We start from the raw sequence: 14,651 nt of genomic DNA, 5'->3' as shown, positions 1-14,651 counted from the left end.
TTTGTTTGTTTGTGAGGACTTGCCTTTCTCGTGGCAGTTCTCTTCTTTGCCCAAAACAACAAAACAAAACACCCCTTCCCTTCTTTTGCCTTTGTGAAGGGGGTAGTTGACTTGGGCAGAAATGGGATTCTTGTTCTGTACAAGCTGATTTAATGATGTTATCGACGTGCCCATTTGGCTCAGAAGTTGGAAGGCCAGGAAAAGAAGCCCCTACTTGGTTGTGATGAGGAATAATCCCTGTTCTGTTCATGCTGACGCTTCCTTTTCCGAGCTGAGGAAATCAGAAGTTTGCTGTAGTCTTCGAAAGGCAATTAAATGGTGCATGCGGAAAGTTGTAGCAGAAGATGCTGGAAAGACAGAGAGGGCCCCTGACATACCGATGTGAGAAAACAAGCCCTGTGCTAGATAGTCAGAAATGAAAGGGGATGCCACCCAAGGAACACGTCCAAGTCCAGGTTCGAACTCCGTAGAGCCTCCGCTTGGACCAGCTTTCCTGGTGTTTCTTGAAGGGGCATTTTTGCAAACAGTCTAGTTATGTTGCAGAATGTTGTTGTAATTCTGCTGGCTTTCTAATGGCATTTTCTCCTCTCTCTCTCTCCCTCTCCCTCTCCCCCCACCCACTGCCCCTCCGAACCCCATTTTTATTTCCGCAGCAGAAGCAGCAGCGCCAGCAGCACCACGAGCATTAGCCTCCCCAAACACCTCCCCCTGTCCCCGCAGATCCCTCCCCACCATTCCTCCGGCCCGGCTCTACCCCTTTCCATCTCCAACCTCGCTGCCTCCCATTTCCCACTCAGATCACCGTCCCAACACCAGCACCATCCGGCCATGTTTGCTACCCCTCCAACGCTGCCACCTCCTCCAGCGTTACCCACCAATAGCCTTGTGATCCCGGGTCACCCCGCAGGTAGGTCCTCCCGTCTCTCTGGGCTCTGTGCTGAGGAACCGGTTTCCCCTTTTCGTGCTCCATGAAACCCAGGCATGTAGAGAAGGAGAGGCGGTTGCTCATCCGGGTACCCTTCAAAAGCAGCAGGAATGGGACTGGGTCAGGAGGCGGCCCGGTACCTGCCCTCAAAGCCCAAGTGTCCAGGGCCAAGGAGGATTTCCGAATTGTATGCATGGAGGTTTGAGTCGAAGTGGCTTAGAGATATGGAGGGGAAGAGCAGCGGGAGGAGAGAGAAGACCCATTACAGGAGCATGGGGTGCCGTGAGCTCTGTTTACCCATCTGGTGCAGAATCATGTATTAGTCCGCAGTGGTTCTCCAGGGCCTGAGGCAGAGCAGGGGCTTTCCCATCTCCTGCTACCTGATTCCTTTGGCAGGAGATGTGTGGGACCCAACCTGAGCAGCGGCCCCTCCGCAAACCCAGCTGTGAATCTGATAGTCCCGTGTCAAAAGAAAAAAAGAAAGGGAAAGAAAGTCCTTTGTCTTTTCCTCTTTCTCCTTCTCTGACAGAACTAATCAGCTCAGAGACACGGGGGCTGCTGCTGGGTTGGGGGCCCCACCCCTCGCCTGCGGCCTGCGGCTATCATGTTGTCGCCCTGTGCTGTCGCATCTTCATTTCCTCTTTCTCTGAATCGGCTCCACACTGTTGGCCTGAGCAGGGAGATACCCAGCGCGACAGCATCACTCTGTGCCGTGTCACAAGTTTGACTGCAGCCTCGCGTGGTGTGTAATACACAGGGACGTTAGGTGTGCAGGTTTCTCCGGAAGACCTGCCCTGCCCTGCCCCGTTCATGAACTGTAGCACACGCAGCTTTTAGATAAAATCCTCTCCCCGAAAAGCAGTGGGGCTGTTTTCACATAGTGGCGCTCTTGCCGCTCCACTAGAGAACTGGAGTGCATTCCGTAAAAGGTTTTTGAACGCAGAACGGTTCCGGGGGGCGTGGGAAAGAGGCAAAGTTGGCCTAGCCCTGCAGGACATTTCAGTCACGGAGCAGCTGAGAACGGACACAGCCTGGGTGATTCTACCTAGGAGTCCACGATGATGGGCAGCAACCCCACCCACCGAAGGCAAATGCGTCCCGTCTCAGGGCAGTGCTGTTCCGTGCCCTTGTTTCAGCTGTCTGCCTCACCACTGCCCCTGCTGCATTTCAGGAGGAAGGAGCTGGAGAAAAACCTTATTTTTTTCCAGCCACATTTGAAAGGTTCCCTGCATATCCTTAAATATGCCTGCATTTCGGCTCCAGCCTGTTCAGCATCCCTTTTACAGCTTCCCCACTAGCCCACAGCTGCTCTGGTGGCAGCTGGAAACTTCTGCGCTCCTCTTGTCCACTGGGCCCCCTTTTGATCCGGCATTTGACACTGTAACTAACCCGGCGGGGATTAAAGTGGACGTGCAGTCACACCAGCCCCTCCCTCCTGCTTCCGACGAAACCCCGTTAATATATGGGAAAGGTGTGTGGGGAGAGAATAGCCACTAGAAGAAGTGGTGGCTTCCTCTTTGCCCCCGCGTTCCCGCCGTCCCTTTGGGAAAGGGCTGGACCTAAAGGTCAATCCACAGTCCTTATGAACAGCTTTAGGCTGAGCGGCTGCCGTTCCCATCCTGAAAGGAGGGGCTCAGAGAAGCCCGCCACTCATCTCTGACACTTTAGAGACCTTAGCTGGAGCAGGATTGGGGCCAGGGGCTAGGCGACCTGCTCCTTCCACAGTTTCTTCCATGTTGAAGTTAAAGGAAACTCAGAAATAGGTTGCGAGGTGCTCTTGAGCTGTGGCGTGCAGCTGGCTTGCAGCCTGTGGTTCGTGCTAACTGGTTTGCTGTTGACGCGAAAGTTGGCACGCCACGACCAGAGATGCTGTGTCCCCTGAAGAGGCTCTTTATGCATTGGAAATGGGAGTGACCCCTTGAAACAAGAGCGGAGGGGTTAGCAAATGAAAGCAGGCAGGCAGCTGCAAACCATGGCTTGCCCACTGTTGCCTCAGAGCTGGATTCTTCGGTATGTTTATAATAAAAACCATCACTTGGTGTGGCTTATGAACTGAGCCCCTATTGAGCCAGGCTGTAGCAATGGGTTTGTATGCAAGCCCAGAACCAGAGGGTGCATTTTCCAGCTCAGGCAGGTGACGTGAGGTGCATGTTGGAGAATCTGATGCCTGGTGTTCCGCGAGCCGAAGGCGTTCAGGCCCTGAAACCAGGCGTAGGCATCTGGAGGTCACTGGTTTGGCTTGGTGAGTGCCCGTGGTTCCCTCCATGGAACCACGGGCACTCACCCCTTTCCCCCCGAGGCCCCCACCTGCCCTGTGAAGAGAATAATCCAGTTGTGCCATAGAACACCTCAGAAGGCTTGTGGCAAGGGGGTGCATTTGGGGAGCAAGCGCATCTCAGTGGCTGAGCGTAAGATTTCCACATGTATGGCCCACGTTCAGTTCCTGGGGTCTTTGGTTAAAAGCCCCCGAAGTATGTAGCGTAGCCCTGAACTAGGCACCTTCCTCAGGGAGGGGCTCAGCCCGAGATCCTGGGAGGCACTGCCAGTTAGAGCAAACCGTCATGGTCCAGACGGGCACATGCTGGAGCTTGGGGTAGGCAGCCTGGTGCTCTGCAGCTGTACTCCCATCGTCCCTGACCGTTGGCTGTGCTTCCTGGAGCTTTTGGGGGATGCTCTGCAAAGGATAGCCAGAAATGCGGCAGCTTTGCACATTCCTATGAGAAACGTTTTAAATGCTCCAAAGCGCAGCACAAGTTTGGCGTTGCACCCAGTTCCACGCAATGGCCACGTGCTAGTGCTCTGTGGGGCCGCAGTGCACCCACCTTCCGTAAGCGACTGGAGCAATCCCCTGCATAGCTCCGGGTGGGGGAGCCTCTGCACGCGCTGTGGCCCCTTCTCGCGAGCCAGCCCCACCAAATACACGCCAGTCAGGCTCGGCTCCTGCGGGGGCTTCAGCGCACCCTCACCTGCTGTCCCCAGCGCCGACGGGGACAAAGCGGCGATGCCCCAGTGAAGTTCAAAGTCAGCTGCAGGTCCTCCCAGCTGGCTTCAGGGCGTCAGAGAAACCAGATACCGAGTCCTGCAGCTGCCAGCTTTTAAATCCATTGCCCTTTTCCTTCTCCCATGCTCCAGGAAAACACAAAATGGATTGCCTAGATGCGAGCGGAAGTATCTCGTGTCTTGAGTCAGGCCTCAGTTCTCCAGCCCTCCCGGTTTTTTCCTGATACTAATCGGGAACTGCACTCTGGGCCACGCCTGCTCCAGGCACACGGCACACTGGGTGCCCACGGCGCAGGCTTGCCCTTTCATCGCAGCAAGGGAACTTGTACTTGGATCTTTACCCCGGAAATACAGTGTAGGGGAGTAAGGGCCAAATCCTGTGCATGTTTAGACAGGGAAAGCCCTGTAACTCCTCGCCTGAGGGTCTGCGTGGCACAGCAGTTCACCGCTGGGAGAGCCAAGTCCTCATTTCCGCCGGACCACAAAGGTCACTGGCTGGTTTTAGGCTGCTCACCGGCACGCAGTCCGGCTTACCTCACAGGCTTGTTGTGAGGGTAAAACAGAGTAGGAATATATAAACTGCCTTCACTTCCTTGCAGGAAAGATGGTCAAATACAAATAGAATAACCAAATCAGATCAAATAGGATTTCACCCGAATGGGTGGTCTTACAGACAGCTTTTATCAAACTTGCCAAGCCGTCTATAACTTCCATACCCCCTGACTTTTCACCTGGAGCAGGATGCCGCGGGGGCAGTGTTCCCACAAATCCAGAGCCCGCACCTTTAGGACGCCACGGCTGGCCTGGGCAGAGAGCCAGGCTTCCCCTTTACTAGCGACCAAAAGAAGCTCCTTGCACAAAACAGCAGATTTCCCGAAAAAGCTAGTTGCACGTTAATACTCCACACTAGCACTGTCTATGTAGATACAACTGGGTTTCCAACTATATTTTCATTTTAACATGATTTCTTGTAATTTTAAATTTGCTGTAAGCTGCCATGGGAATACTTTGAAGAGCAGGGTAAAAATCAAAGGAATCAGATCCCGTTTGTTTGGAAAGGGACCTCTCTGTATTGAGGCACTTGTGTGAGTGTGTGTGTGCATGCGTGCGTGCATGTTTTAACATGACGGCTGTCTTTTCCCCAGTCCATCCATCCCTAGCAAAAGAACTCTGGGTGCTGTGCTTCATGAGCGATCGTGTCCGTGTGTATGTTTCCCCCAATTTATCCATTTAGGGGAAATGCCCTGTGCACGACGCGTAAACGGCAGCGGGGTGGAAAGGCAGGCAGATAAGCTTGGGGGGCCTTTCGCGGGACCCCGGTGCCCTCCCATACATGCCACCCTCGGGGCTGGGAGGCGGGTGGGGGCGGGCCGAGCGGTTGTTGACGCCCCAGTATGTTTTCTGCTGTGATGACTCATGGTGTTCTTTCTTGTCTTTAGATACCAGCCTGTTGATATCATTCAACCAACCAATCATGTATTGCCAGCCTCATTCGGGGATTCTGATTGGTACTTTGTCACAGGCATCTCTCTTACCTCCACCAATGAGTCCTCACGTAGAAAACCACCACAGCATGACCTGCCGAAACAGGGAATGCCAGGTGACTATCTTGACGCTTTTACTTCTCCGTTGTTGCGAAACTCACCGGCTGTTGTGCCCTTGTGTCTTCTCCCCCCTCCCCCCCTCTCTCTCCTCCCTCCCCTCTTCTAGATCACGAGCTGCTCAGGCAAGAGCTGAACAATCGGTTTTTGGTTCAGAGTTCGGACAGGGCTGGTGCCCCCCTCGGCCCGGGGCCGCTGCAGAGGGCAGAGTTCCACCAGCACCAACACACCCACCAGCACCAACACACCCACCAGCACACATTCACTCCTTTTCCGTCCAGTCTGCCCCAGATGCCGCCCTCCGCACCTCCCCTGGTGCGTACCCCCTCCCCGAAGGCGAGGATAAGTAGACGCCCGTCTGGCTGACAAACCCGACCAGCACCAGCTCTTGTCAGGAAAGGCGGAGGAAGCCATGCCTCCCTCCGCTTCTGCTGGCATCCCCAGCAAGCCGCTGCTTGAAGCGTGGGACCAGCAGCACCCTTCCAAACTAGCGTTTAAGACATGCTCGGCTTTTGGGGTTAGAGCCTGCTCCTGGGTCTCGAGGGCTGCTGTTTGCAGACTTGCTGCCGGGGTCTGTTTCCAGGGGGATCTGTATGGGGGAGGGTCATGCGTTTCTCCTGCCTTTACGCCCTTTGGGCAGCTGACCGAACAGCCTCTCGGAAAGAGAATGTGTGCGCACAGTTGTGCAGTCCTCACGTGCTGGTTTGCAATGTTTTCTTGTCCCTACATTTAAAAAGCAGCTTGAAAAGGAGCTCCCCTCCAGCCTCCGAGACAAATAGGCCTTTAACGGAGATGATGCATGGGAAGTACTCCAGAGGCTCCATTAGGAGTGGAGGGACAGCAAATAAATGCAAAACTGGATAAATAAAGCAAATTTATGCGGCGCATCAACATGGGGTATTGCAGGAAGGCGCCTTGGTAGCAATGCATGGATTGATCACGACAGAAATGGCCAGGCCAGTGGGATTTTCAGGACAGGATGTTCCCTGTTGCCACCTTTCTCCCCATCCTACCTGCCATCTTGCCATCACAATTTGCCTGTGTTGCTTGGTTTAAATATTCATTACCATCCAATGCAATATTATCCCCTTGTGGCTTCTGTGGACTTAATGGTTGACTGGGCAATTCCAGAAATGATACACCGGTCTCCGCTTTCCCAACACTGATCATGCTAAGTGTAAGATTGAATGTTTGCGCAAGACAGGGAACCTCTTCAAGGACCAAAGTTGTTTTCAAAGTTCCTCCCAGACAGGCCACCTGGGCGGTCCGTGTTGTTTCTGCAGGAAGCCATTCACCCCGCTCCTTCCACTTCATTCATAATGCCATATCTAGTCATTGGCTGGCCCAAAGAGGCCTTGGTTGATGGAATACCAAAGCCGTAAGCAGGGCCCACATGTTGCAAGCCAACAGAAAATCCCCATGCCCTAGACGTGCCCGTGCTGCTGTGTCTTTCGGCTTTTGAGAGGGTATCAAGGTCCTTTTCCAGCACCTTGTCTCATGGAAGGCGGCATTTACTTCTTCTCCACTGCATAAAGCAAGATTTGGCCTCTGCCCCCTGTCTTAGGGAGCGCGCGCGCGCGCGCTCTCTCTCTCTCTTCCCCCCCCCCTTTTTTTTAGCATAAAGCCATCTCAGACTTTTCCCGTGAAGGGCTGGCAAGTTAAGAATCCTGCCATCCGCTCTTGCTGGAAAAGCTCCTTTCCGCCCACCCGCACCCTGTCAATGTCAGGGGAAAGAGTGCAAACAGTGTTGCCACATCCTCTTTTGTTACGTTTGAGCTCCCATCTTCTTATATTCCACTAAATGGGTTTATTAATCCTAATGCTGGAGCGGGTGGTGTTGAAACTGCCAGCTGCATGTGTTTTAGTAATTTATGGTATTTACACTGGAGGGTACATGACTCCAGTAATAACTGTAATTAACACAATTGCAAATCTGCTCTCCTGGATGGAGGAGAAGCACACAACAACAGCTGGCTTGCCGAATGAGTGCCATTTCAAAGGGGTCATTGCTCACCTTCCCGTGCCCCCCCCCCCCAACACAGCTCCCTGTGGCTTAGGGCTAAGATACTTGCATTCTTCAAAGGGCATGCTAAGAATGCCGATGGCAGCACAGGTCAGATGCTCACTGGCCTGAGACGGGCGGAAAGACCAGGACAGAGAATTTGGGGTCCAGATCCATGGTGGATGGGTCTGTATAATAACCTTGCCTAGCGGTTACGTTCCTTCACAAAGAGCTGGTGGAGCTGAGCTAGAAATCTCTAATAGGAATGATCGAGGGGAAGTGTCAATGAGGGATGATTAGGTGGCACCCAGACCAGAGCACTTACGGGCGAAACTGTTGGCCCTGGATTAAAACTAGGTGATGGATTCACAGGAGGGCCTTGAAAGCAAATCACACAGAGGGCCGTGATGAGCGCCGCTCCGCAGGGCTGCCGTGAAGACAGATGACGACAGTTCCAAGCGCTCTTTGCTCATGTGAAAAAGATAGGCAAAGGTTAAGTAGGATGCCAGCGTGGCCTGATGAGACTTGATGCTCTGCTCTGCTGCAGCTCACATCGCCATAGTCTAGGGCCTCACTTTTGGAAATAAATTAGGGTGTTCACTGGGCTCTTGATGGAAGACATAGATGGCGAGGACGATTTGTGTTAGCGGCCCGAATGTGTTACTCCGCTACTGTGCATTTACAGGTTTAAAGAGGGCCGTGAAGTGTGAAAGATACGCAGGTGCTCTTAAAAAAACAAAACAAAAAAACAACAAAGCAAAGCTAGTTCTGCAGTGTATCATATGGCGGGACGTGTTTCGTTATGTTTAGACTGCATTCCAGAGCTGCAGAAAAGCAAACTCACTCTTTTGTCTTCTTTCTCTTTCTCTTCCAGTTCGACAAGTACGCTCCCAAACTTGATAACCCTTATTTTCGACATTCCAACGTGAGTGTTTTGTGGGCTTTGCTTTTTAAGGAAGGATCATTCTGTGTTTGTACTTGCTGCTGTTTATGGGTGTTTGACTCAGTAACTCATAGCTCTGTCTGTGACTTTCTTCAAATGTCTGTGCTTTTCCCCCTAATTTTATTTTTACAAACATACCATAAACTTCTAGAACTGTAAAATAGTAACATTCCTTTCTCTTCTGTCAAACAATTCCAGTTCGTTGAGCTTTTGTTCACAGGTTTTGTTTCAAAGCCAGGCTTTGCTGCTGTTCTGTAAGGCCTAATTCTTACTGAGGTTGTGAATCCGGGTTGGGGTTGTACGTACCATTTCTGGCTGTCAAGTTGAGATTGAATACTTCCTTATCCTGAAATATTCCCTACACTTTTACAACTGACAGCTAGAACTCTTCTTGAGTTGTATATGTCCATATGAAAGAGCAAGGAATCGTGCAGGCTGCATTGGTAAGGACCAGAGACAGTTTTATCACTTTCATGAGGACTAGGACCTTCATGAGGAAATTTATGTGTTCCTCCATATAGTCCTTCAGCTTTAGCACCTAAAACAACAGTGCAAGACGGGGTAGTTCTGTTTCGTTCCACAGCTATACAGCACTCTTTTGGATAATGCAGACCTAATCAACACTGTTGTGACCCACTGATACTTATAACATGCTTACCCATCTTGTGCATTTGTATTTACTTATACAAAACTCACATTATCCCAAGAATGTGCAGGTGATAAATGCATTTTGTTATGTTCAGCACATTTTTCTGCAGCTTAACACAGTTATTTTAAAATGTGAAGGCTGTTCCACAGAGTATTTGTAGCTCCTTCCATTTTTGTTCCTCTGCACAATTGATAAATTAAGCAAGTCAGTCCCTAATTAAAAAGATGGTCCGGGGTACAGGCATTTGTGCAATTCCAGCTGATAGTTCCAAAAGGACATTAATGCAGCAGAGTTAGTTTTAAAACACATTCTTTCTGATGTTTGTGCATCCGTTCTACACAGCAGCTGTGTCCAGCCCAGTCCAACTCCACTCTCTTAAAAGAATATCCCATGAAAATACATCATCAGTTTTCATAATTTATCATTATCAAATTCTTCTCTCGAGATGGGAACTAGCCTGTATGCCTAAATAGCCTGCCAGTCCCTTTTATGTTTGTTTTAAAGCAAACTTCCTTTCCTCTGTAAATTTCAAAAACACCCCATTGATAAAAAGCCATCAAAGCCTTTATGAAGTAAAAAATAATGCAAACAGCTGTTGCCATGTCCGTGTCAGAGATTACAGAATGCAAAAGCAATAATGTCTTTTTTATTGGGCCTGGAGACTAATGAACCCAGATGGTTTTGTGTCGTCCCAGTGGTATTTTCTAGCCACTTTGGCCCACGGTTCTGCCAAGACCCTGGGTTCTGCTTGGAAGGAAGGAAGGGAGGAAGGACTCAGGCCACTGATTTTATCTCCCCCACATATCCTAGCCCAGGAACAGAGCTGTCCTGGCTCCTTGGTATTCTGATCTGCTGAGGGCAATGACCGCAGCAAATACAATCAGGTATGAGTGAGAACCCCTCTTTGAGCTTAAGCTGTGGCAGTGCTGGCAGCCAAACCCTCCTCCTCCTCGCCATCACTGGACCCACACAACCTTGTCCAACAACTCTGTTTGGAGTGGCAAAGGACCTCCTTCACGCAAGCTCCGGCACTTGAGAGCCGGAGTCCTGAAAGCCTTGCTGTGACGTATTTCCTGCATGTTCTGTAGACAATGCAGCCGCATCTGCACCCGTCCAGATGCCATAATTTGGACAGTCCAAGAACGATGCAGGTAAGGCTGTGCACACCTTTCCTTCTGCGCAACCTGGAAATGCAGACAAGCCGCTTGGAGGGCCTTCCAGGTGCATGTCAGACCCTTGCTCTTCCTGGTTCCTGAAATAGGACGGAACGCACGACACCAGTATTGTCCCAGGGGCCAGTGATGCCCTAGGTCTACCTGAAATGCAAGGTATGACCATCAACCTGATCCAACCTGCTTCAAGGGCTGCCAATACCCAATATCCGCCCCCCCCCCCACGTGAAATAATGGTTGGAGGCATGGCCAGCCATTGCGTCGACGGACACATGAGACAGGGCCTATCTGGGCAGTGGCCCCCCAGTCATGGAAATCTATTTTTGGCCAAGCTTCATGTGGTCCCACCATTGGCAAGCTTCAAAAAGGCATTCACAATCTGCTTGCGATTTTTTGATAAGCATGTTGGTGTTGCTTTGTTTTAGTCGTAGATCTTGTTATTTATTGTTATTGCTTGGCCATAATATTGCTATTTGTTCTTACTGCTTTTTTTCTTTGGGGGGGGGAGTTCAAAGTGGTTTGGCAGGGCGGGGGGGGCTAGTTGTGATCCTCTATTTGTATGCTAGGCACTGCTTTGTGAGGGCTCTGCTCTAAATAGATTACGTATTTCAACGCATCATTTGAGTGAATATATTAGAGAAATATGGATGCTTTTTTGAGCTGGTGGGAGTCTTAAGAATCCTAAGAAAGAGCCAGTGCCTGCCAGAAGACCAGCCCGTCCACAACACCCTCTCGGTGCTCTCCTCGCCTCGCCATTCCCTTTTATCAGGCGCTGCATCAGACTGCAGACTGTGGAAAATTAAAAGCGTGTGTTGATAATAGTGGACTTCATGGCTGGCAACTGTGTAATTACCTTGTAACTGGGAGGCAGATAAAGATTAAAGATGCCAGGCAGGCCTGCTTTCGCACTTGCTAAAGTGGCATGTTTTGCAGGAGGCCTGTAATGGCAGAATTAAGAATGATAGCAGAGACTAATTTCCCCCCTCTGGTAAAAATGAAACAATTTCATTCATGTTAAAAGAGCCTCCGTTGTGTCATGGACTTTATTGCCTACGGAGCGACCTACCACAAATGTGCTTTCTGTGAAGGAAAGCACGTGGAATTTTTTCCCTTGAGGACTGGTAACCTGGCCTTAAAGAGGCCTATGGAAAACACAGGCGTGGCCTGGTGTTACCCTGCTTTTTTTTTTTTTTTGGATTTATATCCTGCCTTTTTCCTACCAAGGGCTCAAGGCAGCTTACATCTCCTCCTCCATTTTATCCCCACAACAACAACCCTGTGAGGCAGGTTGGGCTGAGAGTCTGTGACTGGCCCAAAGTCACCCAGTTGGCTCCATGGCCGAGCGGGGACTCGAACCCAGATCCTCTGAGTCCCAGTCCCATGCTCTTAACCACTACACCACACTGGCTCTCTACACCACACTGGCTCTCTACACCACACTGGCCAGGTCAGACAAGTTTGCTTATCAGCCATTCCAAAATGATTGCCACGATGAACACGGGTGCAAAACAAGGCTTGCAGCTTTTTGCCCGTGATCCATTGTCACAAATGCTAACTCGCACGTCCTTTTGCAAAATCAGCCAGATTTCTAGCCCTCGAGGCGGTGAAGATGAACTCTAAGACAAAGGGCACCTTAGAGCTTGCTGCCACTCCCTCTGGCTCTCAAAAGCATGCTAAGCAGGTGCCCTTGGTGCAGCTGTTCCCATTTTACAGACATGAATGTTAACTTTCGGTGCCGGCGTGATGCCCTGGGCATCATTTGGTGCCAGTAGCATCCTGCCCTGATACAAATCTGTAGCGCAGCTTGAAATACTGCATGTAATCCTGGTCATCACAAGCAGATTTGAGGAAAAGAGCAACTGAAGTGACTGAGGGGCTGGTACAACTAACCTGTGAGTAAAGGTTACAACATCTCGGATTGTTTAGCTTAGAAAAGAGCTGAGTAAGGAGAGAGATGATAAAATAGAAACATAATATTGTGCATGGTAAGGGAACAGTGATGCTTTCTACCCTCTGTCTCTCCTAATGCGAGGACACCTTTCCCCCATTCCATGAAGCCAACTGCCTGGAAATGCAGCATGGATAAAAAAGAGTTACTCTGTTACATAGAACGCAGGTGAAATTGGGAACAGGATGTAGTGAGACAGCCATCAAGTTGGATGTTTTATTATCCAGTGCTGTCTGGGCTGCACAGAATGCCGGCCTGATCCAGCAGGGCTGTTCCTACGTTCTCCTTGCAATATGAAGAGTTCTGATAGCATGCCGGTATTCCAGTCACTGCAGGTCATCGCAGATGTTTTTAACAAAATGTCCATGAGAGTCAGCCCGAAATGGTCTCATGCATCCATGATTATGTAATAATAACAGTGCCTTTTCCCTTCTTTTTCTCCTCCTCCTCCTCTCCTAGTTCTTTCCAAGCTACCCTCCGGCAATGCCTGGAATGCCACCTATGCTTCCACATTCAGGTCCTTTCGGGTCACTTCAGGGAGCATTTCAGCCGAAGGTACAAGCTTGTTATGGTTGTATTATTTATGCATCGTCTTTTGTTCTTCAATGGCAAAGAATCACGATCGGAACATGTCACTGGAACGTTGAAATGTGGTACATGTGCATGTGCCGGGTGGCTTTTTCCAGGAGAAAACTCTTTTTCCATCCCTTCCGAGCAATTCTGACCAGAGTGCCCCATGAGGGCCTGCTAGTAGGCTTGGGAGAATGTGGGGAGACACATCACAGCCGGCCCAGTTTTCTTACTGGGGCACCGCAGGAGAAAGCTGGTGCCTCTGTGTCCCACTTGTGGTCTTCTCACAAGCAACTGGCTAGCCACGGAACCCTGGACTGGGTCGCCTTTGGACTGATCCTGCAGGGGCCTCCCGGTGTCCTCCAAGAAACACGTCATAAAGATCACAGGGACAGCTGAATAGGATGACTTACACTGCATTAGACCCTGCATCCCTCTAGAACCAGTATTGTCAACACTGACTGGCAGCCGTAGCTGTCCAGAATTTCAGGCAGCTTTCCTTGTGCTGCCTGGAGATGGAGAGGATTCAACCTGGGACGGGCTCGAAAAGCCGAGTCTCTGCCTTTTCCCCACCCGGGCAGGGCGGAAACTCCGAGTGTGCTGATGTTGCATTACACAAGCCCCTTGGTGGATTGGATGGGGAGGTGCAGGTTGGCAGCAGCCATGTCTCCTTGAGGATTTCTTGCACTTCTCACAAAGGGATAAAGGGAGGGGCGAGATGGGATGTGCTTCTTCATCAAGGAGCCGCTGGCAGTGGATTCTGCATGTGTGCGCACAAGGCAAAAGCAGTGGCGTGGATGCGTTTGCGTTGTGATGTGGTGCATGAGGTTTGAATCCCCCACACACACACCAGTATGGCACAAGATACAGTATGTGCCGAATGGTCCTGAAACCACAGCCGCTCTCAAACCGGTCATCAAATTGACAGCTGCACTGAAAACTGACCAGGAGAAACCGCACCATCTGTGAAATTGATCAGTTAAGCTGCAGCCTCTGTTTGCAATTAGCTCTTCTTCTGCCGTCGGAATCGAGTGTCATATAGAAAAGCCAAGTGCAAATAACGCAGGCAGCCTCGTCTGGCAGAAAGCTGGTTCGGAGGGTTAGAATATATGCCTGCTTTTCTTTGGAAAACAGCATTAGAATTCAAACCCTCAATAAAGGAATGGGAGCTTAGAACCCCCGCAACTTACGTGTTCCCATCCTCACGTTCTCTTAAAGAATTTCAAATTCTGGCACAGCTTTAAAGCCTAGCAGTTAATACAAACACTCCATGCAGAACATTTAACTAACCTGAGAAGAAAGCTCTGTTGGAGAGGTGGGGCTGACTGGGCAGCCTCCAAGTTTGAGTCTTTTGCTGTGCGGAAGAATCAGGGCACAGGATTAGGCCCTAGGGTCTGAGCGTTGGTGCAAAGCAGTGTGTTGATGGCTGGTGGGGAAAGGCCGTGCCCCGAAGCAAAGAACTGGGCTAGCCTTCCGCACTGGTATTGCTTTACGGATATCGGAGGAATCTCGTTCATAATCCAGAAGGTAACTCCCTTGGGCTCTGATGGGGGCCTCGAATCTTTGGCACACTGACGGACACAGAACCGGTAATAAAGGAAATGCAGGAAGGTGCAGGGGAGCTGCATTAAACGAGCAGGACAAAACTGTGCCACTCTAGCCAGGTGCAGCACTGGGATGTACTCTTGGGTGATATGGTAGCAGGACACAGACGGTTTCTAGGTGGTTCCAGGCTCAAGATTCCTTTCCTCCAATCCGCAATATCTTTAATTTGTAAAAATGCACTGGAACCTTCAGGCCATCTTTAAAGGGAAGAGAAAATTCATAAAATACTGACAGTT

General features: G+C 50.5%; 1 protein-coding gene across 24 annotated transcripts in view; it reads left to right on the top strand.

Moving 5' to 3' along the window:
* Positions 1-14,651, top strand: part of FBRSL1 (fibrosin like 1) — a 679,964-nt gene that overhangs the window by 642,484 nt on the left and 22,829 nt on the right. For 20 of the 24 annotated variants that reach the window (XM_044440562.1, XM_044440561.1, XM_044440551.1 and 17 more), the window contains 4 exons: positions 654-907; positions 5,636-5,841; positions 8,403-8,453; positions 12,700-12,795. In XM_044440562.1, coding sequence (XP_044296497.1) covers positions 654-907; positions 5,636-5,841; positions 8,403-8,453; positions 12,700-12,795 — 607 coding nt within the window. Of the gene's footprint in view, positions 1-653; positions 908-5,364; positions 5,526-5,635; positions 5,842-8,402; positions 8,454-12,699; positions 12,796-14,651 lie in introns of all 24 variants that reach the window. The other 4 variants (XM_044440541.1, XM_044440560.1, XM_044440559.1 and 1 more) reach the window with 2 other exon arrangements.

This window comes from Varanus komodoensis, unplaced genomic scaffold (genome assembly GCF_004798865.1).
Source record: "Varanus komodoensis strain SLA01 unplaced genomic scaffold, ASM479886v1 scaffold38, whole genome shotgun sequence".
NCBI classification, from domain to species: domain Eukaryota; kingdom Metazoa; phylum Chordata; class Lepidosauria; order Squamata; family Varanidae; genus Varanus; species Varanus komodoensis.
The sequence above is the reverse complement of the archived record's forward strand: the minus strand, read 5'-3'. Positions and strand labels throughout refer to the sequence as shown.